The 11,309-nt window shown below is 33.0% G+C and overlaps 1 protein-coding gene across 2 annotated transcripts; it reads right to left on the reverse strand.

Moving 5' to 3' along the window:
- Positions 1–7,233: 7,233 nt before the first annotated feature.
- Positions 7,234–10,889, reverse strand: LOC129308033 (uncharacterized). Of its 2 annotated transcripts, none has more exons than XM_054949002.1 (3): positions 10,610–10,889; positions 10,372–10,497; positions 7,234–7,663 (listed from the first exon to the last, which is right to left on the reverse strand). In XM_054949002.1, exons 1-3 carry the CDS (start codon positions 10,652–10,654, stop codon positions 7,481–7,483), a joined length of 354 nt encoding a protein of 117 aa, XP_054804977.1. In that variant the 5' UTR covers positions 10,655–10,889; the 3' UTR covers positions 7,234–7,480. The 2 variants fall into 2 exon arrangements, with proteins under 2 accessions (XP_054804977.1, XP_054804983.1); XM_054949008.1 differs by having other exon boundaries at positions 7,234–7,660; positions 10,610–10,865.
- Positions 10,890–11,309: the final 420 nt, after the last annotated feature.

Consider the following 11,309-nt stretch of genomic DNA (forward strand, 5'->3'; position numbering starts at 1 on the left):
TATGTGAACCACAGGCAATGTAAATCTATGTAACACGAGAGGAAATTAGAGTAATAAATGTTTTTTATTCAATTCTATTTATATTTGTTTATTTATTTTTGTTTGAATTCCTTGACCATAATATATATTATGGTTGTTAATTGCAAATAAGGATACAATTGAAGAGTTACATTTTTTAAAAAATTAAGAATATAACTATCATTCTCGTTAAGTAAGGAGTTGGTTAATTACGTCTTATGTTAAGAATCGAACTAAGTACATGGATACCCATCCAATTTAAAATATAAACACCTTTTAATAATAACCAGCATGCTAATAAAATTCACATTCTAGTGAAAAATCTATATTTTACTTTTTTATCCTTAATTTCAATTTATGATTGGCGACGAGAAAGCAATGAATTCACAAACAATATAATCTAGGTTAATAGATGCAATAGATAAAATGATTTTTTTTACAAGTATCAAATATTTATTTTTTGGAACCAAAAAGAGTTGAAAAAAAAAACTTATATTTTGAATTGGATGGAATATAGTATAAAATTTATGACAAGTCAACTAACTGCCCTCAAATTTTACATGTGGCAATTCTTCTGTAAAGTAAAATATGGGGACCTCCCTTCCATTTTACTAAAATTATCGAGATCTTCTCTCTATTTTTAAAACTTACATTCTAGTATGATTTTTAACCACGTTAAAAATATTCCATCAACAATTTTGAAGTGTTTAATTTTCTTAATTGTAATTATGTTAACAAATTTAAAATTATTAATTTTCTTTTATTATCTAATTGTCTGCTTGTTCTCACAATTTTAAAAACTTTAAATAATTAAGTGTGCCAGCGTTAAAATAAATAATTTAAACGCTTTATTTCATTAAGTTTTAACTGCATGTTAGAATTTTTTTAAGAATTATTAAGTAAATACTTTCACATGACTGAAAAAAATCAAAATATAAAAAAAAAAAAAAAAATATGTGCATGAATTTTTTTGAATAATTTAAATAATTTTTAGATAATATTTATATTTAAAGAAAGGTAGTTGGATCCAACAGATGTAACTTACCAATCAATTAACAATTTGATGGACAGATATGAAATTTTAAAAATAAAATTAATATAGGTTTTAAATTTAGAATAAGAGTATTTGTATCTATTCATATTTTGTAATTATTCATACTGAAAGTGGTTAATATAGGTTTTAAAAATAGAAGAGGAGTATTTGTAATTAAGATAAAATATAATGGAGTGAATGTATTTGTTTCTTTTTTATATGATTGTTCATTGGATTCATATTCAGCATTGCCGAATCTTCATTCACATAATTTTAAAAATGAAACCTTTATTTAAGTAATCGTGACTTATTTCATTATAATCAATAGTCTAAAGTGTATATCAATTATATTACCTCCGACTTTAACTTATGAGAGCTTAAGGAATTCTCTCATTGTTATCCTCTAATTGCTCCATTTTGTAAGATATTTTTGGATAAAGGTACAAATTTATTTTGAAATTTTTTCTTTAGGGACATACAGTATTTTTAATTTTTTTTGGAGCAATATTTTTCAAAACTCTTCAAAATAATATAATGTTGCCCTGCTATCAAAATTGATCATTTTTTTTTACTAGACTTGCCATGTGACATTAAAAAAAAATTATTCTCAATTTTTTATTCAAGGGTGCCTGGTATTCTAAAACCAGAATATTGAAATGAAAAATCAAAACTCAAATTTTTAACATAAAAAACAATCAAACCCATATTTTCATATTAGTGAGTAGCCAACGATGCTCATGAGAAACACAAAACTAGTGAACATCTAGAGCTTTTTCTGTGAGATTGTTAATGTTTTTGCTTCATAGGTTTGAAAATTGTTATTATTGGAATCGAAAGTTCTTAATTTTTGTTGAAAGTGTTTAGTTTTGTAAAAATTCTTATTGCTAATCTAACCCTTGTATTTGATTTTTTATCTTAGTGTAATAGGTTCAGGATATCAAGCACTCCTGAAAGAAAAGTTGAGGATTATAGATGCTCCTAAAGAACAAGTTTTAAAATAAATTTACATCTTTATTATTCTTTTAATTTTTTTAAAAAATGTTATATGATAAGTCTAGTCAAATAAAATGGCCAACAAACAGTTATCTTTAAAGGCAAGGCAACATTGCATCATTTTAAAAAGTTTTAGGGTAATATTACCTCCAAAAAAAGTTAAAGATACTAACCACCTTTGAATGAAAAAGTTCTAAAATAAATTTACATATTTACTCAATATTTTTTAAATAATTTGATATCTTAAAATATAAAAAGTAATATTATAGACGACGTTCCATGAACTTTATTCACACAAGTAATTTAAAAAAGAATTTTTTTTTTTTATAATTTGAGTGAGACGAAGAGAAAATATATTCGAAGTATTTTAATCCTGGACCACTGGCCATGCATCCCCCCTCTCGCGAGACAAACCTATTCAAAGTATATACTGTTAATTACACACTTAAACTGCATGTTCACCTCCGAAACATCGAATTTAATTAAACCTTACAGACAGGACTTATTACAGAAATCAGCGTTTGATCTCTGCATGAAGAGTTGTATCCAATTTACAAAATATTTTTTTGTCTGTCTGTCTTTAATTGTAGACTTTGAGTCTTTTAATTGTCTCAAATACTCAAGACAAGAAATACGCTAGTTAACTTATTCTCTGGAATTATCTTATCTTGTTCGAGGATTGATAATGGTGGGATACTCTTGTTTTGAGTAATTATTATTATTATTATTACTATAACAATGTTTTGTTGGATAGGAATCATATGAGCATGGAGATTTCATACACATTATTGTTCTCGACCACCAAGTTAAACGAGAACACGTCTGACATGTCCACTGAGTATGGACATATTTTTGCTTTCGCCGAAAATTGGATTTTTTTTTTTAAATAAAGAGTGTGTCATGTCTGTCAGAGGCTTACAATCTTACACTAATAATAGTTGCGGTTGAATATAAACGCTGTGATCCGAGCCTCCAAAGAGCGAGTGAGATTAGCCAATGCAATTTAAGTGTGTTATCAATGTATTTTATTAGTCAACGACATATTCGGTTTTTTTTTAATAGTACTAATAATAATTGAAAGGATTTGGTCAAAAAAATAATAATTGAAAGGATTGAAACTATTTAAAGCTCCGCGATGTCGTCAAAGCGATACGTACCATTCTCTAATCTCTACCGTGTCATTTTCAAATACGACCAATTAACCGTGTTTTTTTTTTTAAAAAAAAAACTATCACCATTGAGGCGAACAACAATCCAAAAATTTTTATCACAGAGCTGCAAAACCCAGCGACTATAAAAAGAAATTATATATCAGCATATCATGGATAAATAATATTTACTTTTTAAAATATTCAAAGCGATTAAAAATAAGCAATGACCAACTGGGCAAAGTCCACGAGCTGATAAATGGATAATTGAAAAGTATTTGATCCGTCAACACCATCGTTTTATAATAAAAAAAATTCAGAAAACTGTATGAGTTATAGAAAGAAGAAAAATGAAATAGTTTTCCTCATAAAAGTTTAAATTATAAAATAATGAAGAAAATGATCACTCCTCTGCGAATGCAACAAAATAATTTTAATTTTATTTTACCCAGGGGAAATAAAAAGAAACGGTGAAACACGGCGAGAGCAAGAAAAAGGCTGAAATAGTTGCGTGTTTTTTTGTTGTCCACCCTATCGTGTCCAAATCATTCTCCGCTTTTATATTATCACAAGAAAATAAAATGAGCAGTAATAATTTGGCAAAATAACAAATTAAATCAAATTGACTTTCATTTCCAAAATTTGAACTTCTGGCCTATAAAAATTAATAATCGCACTGTTGAAACTCGGAAAGGGCTAAAAGTACAAAAAAGAGTAGATAACAATTTAACATTGCAAGTCACATGAACGGTATTGTACGGATAACATCACCGGCGGTCCTTTAGGGCACGTCACCGATGAACAATGGATGAAAGGGACGATTTGCTGGTTTCGTACTTTGATGGGACAGTGAGAGAGAGAGAGAGAGAGAGAGAGACCGAAAATCTTGCACCCCGTAATTTTAAATTAATAGACAAATAAAATTTTAAATTATGATTAATATATGAGAATTAGGCGACAATTTTGTCAAATCCACGGAAACAAAAACTATTGTCATTGAAAGGAGTCACATGTCCGTTAAGTAACCGCGCGTATTAAGTACTATAAAAATCGCGGGAATATGAAACCCTCACATGCGCGCACGTGAACCTGACTCCTACCACGTGGCCGGCTGTCACTTCCTGCGCATCATTCTATTCCACGCATTCTGTGAGAGCTCTCCCTGTAATCCCATACCATTTTTCCAAGCTCATTCTCAGTAAATTTATATGAATTTTTTTCTGTCAAAATATTGATATTGATTAGTAATATTCATGTATTATTGACTTTGATATGTTTTTTCACTGTACAAAGTATCTTGTTATTACACCCAATCGTGTATTTCTAAATTCAAACATTAATTTAATTATAGCTAATCTCATTGGTGAATTTGATATTTTTGGATAAATACAGAAATAAAATAGGCAGTTGAAGGATGATAGTTTTATTTTAAACAAACCGATGTTAATGATATGTGAATATTTATGTAAATTATATGTTAATTTTAATCCACATGTTAAACATTATTTTAGTATAACTAATATTAAGATGGACAAGTATATTTTTTTAATTTGCAAAGTATAAAATCGAATCTATTAATACATTACAATGTATATGTATATAATGAAAATTTTAAAAAATTTAAATTATTCTTGAGACTCGAATAATTTTGTCATGAAATTAAAGAAGAAAATTTCCTAATAATGGGAACTTTTTTTTTTTGAATAATGGGAACTTTGAACGTTAATAACAACCAAAAAGTTGTAAACGAAATAAGGTCAATCACTAATAATTTTAAAGGTACTTCGTAATTTTATACTCTCAAGTGAAGATGTTATAAAGCAATTGAAATATCTTCAAAGTCAAGCGGTCAAACGTATTCCCCCCCCCCCCCCAAATGCTATGCATCATCAAGTTTGCAAAATTCGTATACTTTACTTGGTAAAGTTGATCCTAAAATTAATTTAATTTAACTTATTAGCAAGACTCATCTTTGCATTTTTACTTTATATATCTATATATAAGTGGTCAAACTTGCAAGTGTAATACACTTGGAGTAAACTTCTTTAAGCATTAAAGAATCGGAGTGAATAAAGCTATGAAAAAAAAAACAATATGTTCCTCAGTCATAAGTAATCAAAAATAAATAATACATTAGTAATACTCTCAAATTTTCAGTGAAAAAAAAATATTAAGTAGCAAACTGAGATGGAAGATGGGGATTGATTGAGAAAGCGCCCGCATCAAAGGCCAAAAAAAAAAAAATAGATGAGGGACACGTGGACCCACCACCTGCAGTCCAGACCAGGGAGAGAGAGAAGGGGGTGGGGGTAAGAAGGAGAGAGGGAGAACGCTTTACGTTAGTCGAGTAGGCGCCATGATTGTCACCACTTACATGGCTTCCCATATCAACCAATATTATCTTACTTACCAATTTTGCTTAAGCAATATAAACAACTAAAAATAAAATCTACTCCAATAATACTTACCATATTATCTAATCCAATTCAATCCAAATTAGTTTATCAGTTTAGCTGCAACTCACGTCTCTCAGAAACTACTTGTCATTGGGAGGAGAAAAAGGAGGGAAATCTATCACCTCCCTCGTCTTAATTCAAATGAACATTAAATATAATTGAACACCTTCATTCACATCAATTTTCCTCTTTAATACTCAATTGTTTTTTATTTTTGCCAGTGATTCTCCTAAACATAAATCCATATCACACACAAGTTTCTCAAAGGTTGACTTGCATAGTCTTGTTCAACGAAACTGGAAAGAAAATAGAATGAAGAAGTGATTTTATAAATGTAAGGTCCTTTATTTCTCTAAGTAAAAGAATAATAAAAAAAAATAAGTACAGTATAAATATTGCGTACATGAATTTATGCATTATGAAAAAGGATTATTTTTTATTGATTGAACCAAAAGGGGCCCGGTCAGGACAAAAGGGGGGCCTAAGTGAATCTCACTATTCACATCATGTTCAGTCCTTTTACTAGCAAAAGTTAACGCTACAATACAAGTTCTCTCCCTATCCAAAATTGACTGCCTCCATTGGTATAAGTAAGGAGAAACTTGGATACGAAACAAAGAAATTCTGCGTGCAAGGTCTGTGTGTATTTGAACTAAATTAATATAGAGACTCACACTGAATTGAATTATTTTCCAAACTAAATAGAGAGACATACTGCGTATGTAAATGAATGAATGAATGAATTGGGGGTCCTTAACAGGAAATGATGGGGGTGGTGAGGTGGGTCCTCAGACAACGTGCAACTTGTGGGGACCACTTTAATGTCACCAATCATCTAAACATGTTTCCTCCATCATTTTCAGTGTGCACTCCCATTTTCATCATCCCCTTCTCTTTCCCTTACCATCCTCTTCCATTATATTCATCTGCATACTCTATCCCTGTAACTCCAATCTTTTTACTTCTTATTTGAGCTCCAAAAAACCAAAACAAAGCAAAGCAAAGAGTGCTTTTTTTCCCCCCTTCAAAGAACAACTAGCTAGCCTGGCCTGCCACTGTTGTTTCATGGATCATGACCAAACAACCAATACCAAATTCTGGGATAAAAAGGTGTTTTTGGATCATGCGAAAGCATTGTTCCTACACTTAGGCTCTACAGGTTATAAGTAAGCAGTTCGTGAGAATCGGACTTGATTCAGAACAGGGAATAAAGCTGTATGCTTTACAGTATCAACCTAAAAGAGAAGAACATAACGCCAGTCACAACTAGCTCACTAATGCAGCCTTACCTGTCCCATATGTTTGTGCACTTTGCACTAGAGGGATTGAATTTAACCTCTTGACTTAATTATTGGCGACCTACCCGACAAGACTAGGCACCGCAGCTGCACATTGCTCATGAAATTGTTGTGATATTATACTCAATATCAATTCTTGAGGTCCTACGTTAAAAAGGACCCTGCCATTCTTGCCTGTGTTGCACGTGGGGGTTACTTCTCCTCTCCGAATCAAAAGGTACCCCTCAAGTGCAGGCTTTGGGCTGTAAAGTACCACACCATGAAAAACCCAAATATGAACTTCCAACTTACCATGATACAAAGTTGATTAAGTCAAATGGGTACAATATTACAAGGCAATGGTTTAAAAAAAAAAAAACTGACAAATTCGGTCCCATGAACTAGATAAAAACCAACAAGGTTCAGGACACAGCAATATAGAACTAGGCTTTTTCATTTCACCAAGCAGCATGAAGATTTTAATTCGCTAGACAAAACACAGGATCAGAACGATATATCTTGATATCAGACAGGTACTTAAATTAAATGTGTTCATCATGATTGTTCCAACAAGTTTTCTAAATATAAATTCAATATGTATCTCCCAGTGGACAAAACATCAAGTCTCTTCTCACTTGGCTCGTATTTTCCCTTTCGAAGCTGATACCGGTGTGTCACAGCTGAAATGGTATAAGCATTCCCTTCTATTGTTACACTCTCCCCGCACTGCAAATTCTGCTTTGGAAGAAAAAAGGCAAAAAGAAAGAAAGAAAAAGAAAAATATTATGTATTGTAATGTGAGCATGTTTTTGTTTCCATTCTCAAGCGTTGGAACACCAGTTTGCATAATTGAATTAGCAAAGTATTGTGGACAGCATGACAAGTGATCAATTATATTTTAATAAAATGTGGCAGAAGAATCTACCACTAACTTTTCTGTTTTCTGAACCCTAAAGGCAACTGACATCCACATCTACTAAATGGAGTAACTTGCTGCAAGTCCTAATCTCATATGGTCCCATCTGCCATTCCCTTATTACGTTTGCCATAGAGATTTGGAAAGCAAGATCCAAATGAATCAATCACAGCCTTATTCTTCACATTATTAAATTAAGTATACAAAAAATCTGTGCTCTTTTTAGCTTTTAGCTATTGTGAGCTTCAACATGTGGAATGTCTTCAATAATACACTAATCTGCCTCCTAGGAGTGGCTACACCTCACAGCCATAAGTTTTCATATTAGCGTGATATCTGCTTGATCTATAACACACGTCTTCAATTTTCCAATGTGGAAAGTTCCATTCCAGGAAAGCAAGTCAAATGTCAAGTCTCAGAGGGACTTGAGGAGGTCTTGGTTATATGAGTGCGTGTGTTGCCCGCTCTAATGGATTAACCTTTTGAAGAGAGAGTAATGACCCCATGACAAAGTGATATCAAAGCCAAATCCGAGTTTACCCAGTCAGTAGGCCCTTCTGGTGGGTCACCCATGATAGGGGCGTTCCGGGTTGGCTGGGAAGCTGTTAGATCCCACATCAAAGGGACCTGGGGAGGGTCCTGACTACATAAGAGGGTGTGTTGCACGCCCTAATGGGTTAATCTTTTGGGGAGAGAGTATAGACCTTATGACACAAAAGTCTACAATTTTCCCTTTAAAGTGCTTTTCACAGGAAGGGCTATCTCTTAAGTCTTAAAGCACAAACAAGCCTATTGTGATTAATAGCCAATCCTAGTTTGGTAAGTAGACCAAGGGCTCACCATAAGAACCAATCTTTGCATGGTTCTCACTCTTCAATGAGAAGTTTCCATAAAAATTTGATCTGTACTCCAATTCAAATAATCTAACTCACAGTTTAGCTTCTACTAGCAACTCACACATATCTAAACCTTCACATCTAAGAGCAGAAACCTTCAGATATGATTCCATGATTGCAGCAACCAGGGGAATTGAGCGTGAGTAGCAAAACCTTAATGATGACATCATAAAAAAAAAAAAAATCAAAACTGCTCACATGCACTAAAAAGAAAAATGCAAATCCACTATATCTAGTTTGCAACCTTGTTCATTTTCATCATGCATGCTTTTGTTGTTGTATACAGTTTCCTCATTAACTTCTCAAATTTTATTACCTCTTGTGCTGGTGTATACAATCCCCTTAGAAAATTCTGAGGTAGGGACTTTATTTTATTTGGAATTGTCAGTAAAATCAGGGAACTCACATGGAAACAAATGATTATCTGCTTGACATTTCAATTCTCTTTCACTAGTCCTTGATAGCCACTCTTTTGTATCAAAGGAGCAAAAAGCATTGGGAGACTTCTACTTTTGTGCCAAAGAGAGCTTATCAACACGCAGCAGCTGATGTGAGATCAGAGAAAAATCGGTACAAAAATTACCATTTCTGTTGGCATTCATATGGGTACTCAAGATTGCTAGCCAATACCATTATACTCCAATAAAAAACTTGGATGAACAAAGATCAAGGATATGATCATTCATCGTCACCAGGTACCAGCCCATGCTTCAACTCTCACAGGGAGTAATGCTATCAGCATAAATAAGCTTCAGATCGCAATCATAAATGCATCCAGTTCTTTCATTTAGAAACACCCAAGAATGATGCTCAATTTTTCAATCCACAATCAAGGTACAAACACCTGACACGGTCTCCAACATCAAAGCATTTTAATGACCTCTCCAAGCCCCAAAAAAGAAAGAAGCCACAGGAAACATACTCTGATCTTTCAGGGTCCACCCTAGGTTTCTTTTCTTCTTCTTCTTTTTTAATTCCATCGCCCAGTATCTTGGGAAACCTGAAAGCATTACTATCTTCCACCCAAACTAATCCAAACTCCCGCTATGTGAGACTGTTATTACCAAAAGCACCTTTAGCATGTTTATTTAATGCGATTGCATATCCCAAGACTTAAATTCAAGACCAAAGGATAAGTTGATTCAACTCCCTCAACCAGTTGAACCCATCCTTGATTTCTTCAAGGGCGTCAAGAAGCTATATCTACTTGAAAATGTTGTGCTGACTTAATGACGCCAAAATGTCAGTTTATGTACTCTATCAATTAAAGAATCAATGATATTTTAAACCCAGAATGTGTTGAGTTGTTGTTGTTTGGTGTCAAGGGAAGGTCTTTTACCAACCCTTACACCGGTAAATTTCTGGAATAAAATGATTCATAGCGCATAGATATACTCAAGAATTTTATTATTGTTATTATCCTTTGAAATAGTCCTATCACCCTAGCACGGCAAAACTATCCACCGTAAAATTCACTGCATTTAAACTATAGTTCTGAACTGCACTTTCCCAAACTACCCTTTACGTCTAAGCAAAACTATTCATACCCTGCGATTCCAAATGGTTTTACTTTCAATGCAAGATTAAAGGTTTTGAATTCAATTAAAATGAAAATAGAAGTGTTGGGCCCTTACAGGGGGAAAGCAACGAACTCCCAGACTCTTGGGTGGAGGAGTAATCTCTATAACTTTGTATGGGTGATTCTGATCCTTTTCTCTTTCTCTGTCTCTCTTCCTGCACGAAACCTCAAACGACCTTGCCTGCAAATTCAAAAATAATAAGAATAATCGGAGGATCAGAAGAAGGAATTGTAATGGAAAAGCAGGACAAATTGTGGTGACAAAAGCTCCACAAAAATGCAGGTATAGGTACCTTCTGGTAAGGACCGAGACCGATGGTCCAGGTTGCCATTGCCATCCTTGAGACCCCAACTCTTCGGTCCTTCCAATTTTCTCTCTCTGTTTTTTTTTTGTGGGTTCTGCAGCGTCGACGACACCTGCCTGACGCCAATCTCCGGTTCAGGTGGTTTCCGTGTAATTGTAGCAACGATTTCTCAAGATGTGAATGCAAAGCCAGAAAAAAAAAATTTGCAAAAAAAAAAATGTAGGCATTGTCTTCAAAATTCGGACAGGCTTCACGGCGCGTGTATAGATAACGTTTTCTTTTTTTACACAGTATAAATAACATTTTACCAACTGATTCAATCTTCACAGTTGGCACCAAAAGCATTTTTTTTAGTTAGTCTCTGAAAGCAAATTTGCATTCATAAAGAAGTCAAATAGAGTTAATTAATAAAAATAAAATATTTACAATAAAAGTCATATTTCAATGAAAAAATTATATCCAGCCCTTCTCAAAAGAATTAATCACAAATCAAGGTCAATATATTCTATATTGTTATTAAAATATTCATTTGTATTAATCTTTATTTATAATTAATTCTTTTAAAAAAAGAGCTGGACGTGATCTTCCTACTTTAATTCTACAATAGGGATACCAAGGCAAAAACTAAAACTACAGACACAATAAAACACGTTATCATCTGCCCACACTGAAGGATACCTTGGGGAAG

The sequence above is a fragment of the Prosopis cineraria genome, unplaced genomic scaffold, assembly GCF_029017545.1.
Source record: "Prosopis cineraria cultivar Desert tree isolate PC_DT_omini unplaced genomic scaffold, ASM2901754v1 PC1, whole genome shotgun sequence".
In the NCBI taxonomy this organism is placed as follows: domain Eukaryota; kingdom Viridiplantae; phylum Streptophyta; class Magnoliopsida; order Fabales; family Fabaceae; genus Prosopis; species Prosopis cineraria.

Bases quoted from the DNA above. Each gene is read 5' to 3' on its own strand.
- LOC129308033 (XM_054949002.1), bottom strand. From the start codon at position 10,654: ATGGCAATGGCAACCTGGACCATCGGTCTCGGTCCTTACCAGAAG. The intron at 10,498-10,609 runs GTACCTATACCT...TTGAATTTGCAG, and splicing joins GTCTCGGTCCTTACCAGAAG to GCAAGGTCGTTTGAGGTTTC. The intron at 7,664-10,371 runs GTAAGGGCCCAA...TTTCTTCCAAAG, and splicing joins GAGTTCGTTGCTTTCCCCCT to CAGAATTTGCAGTGCGGGGA.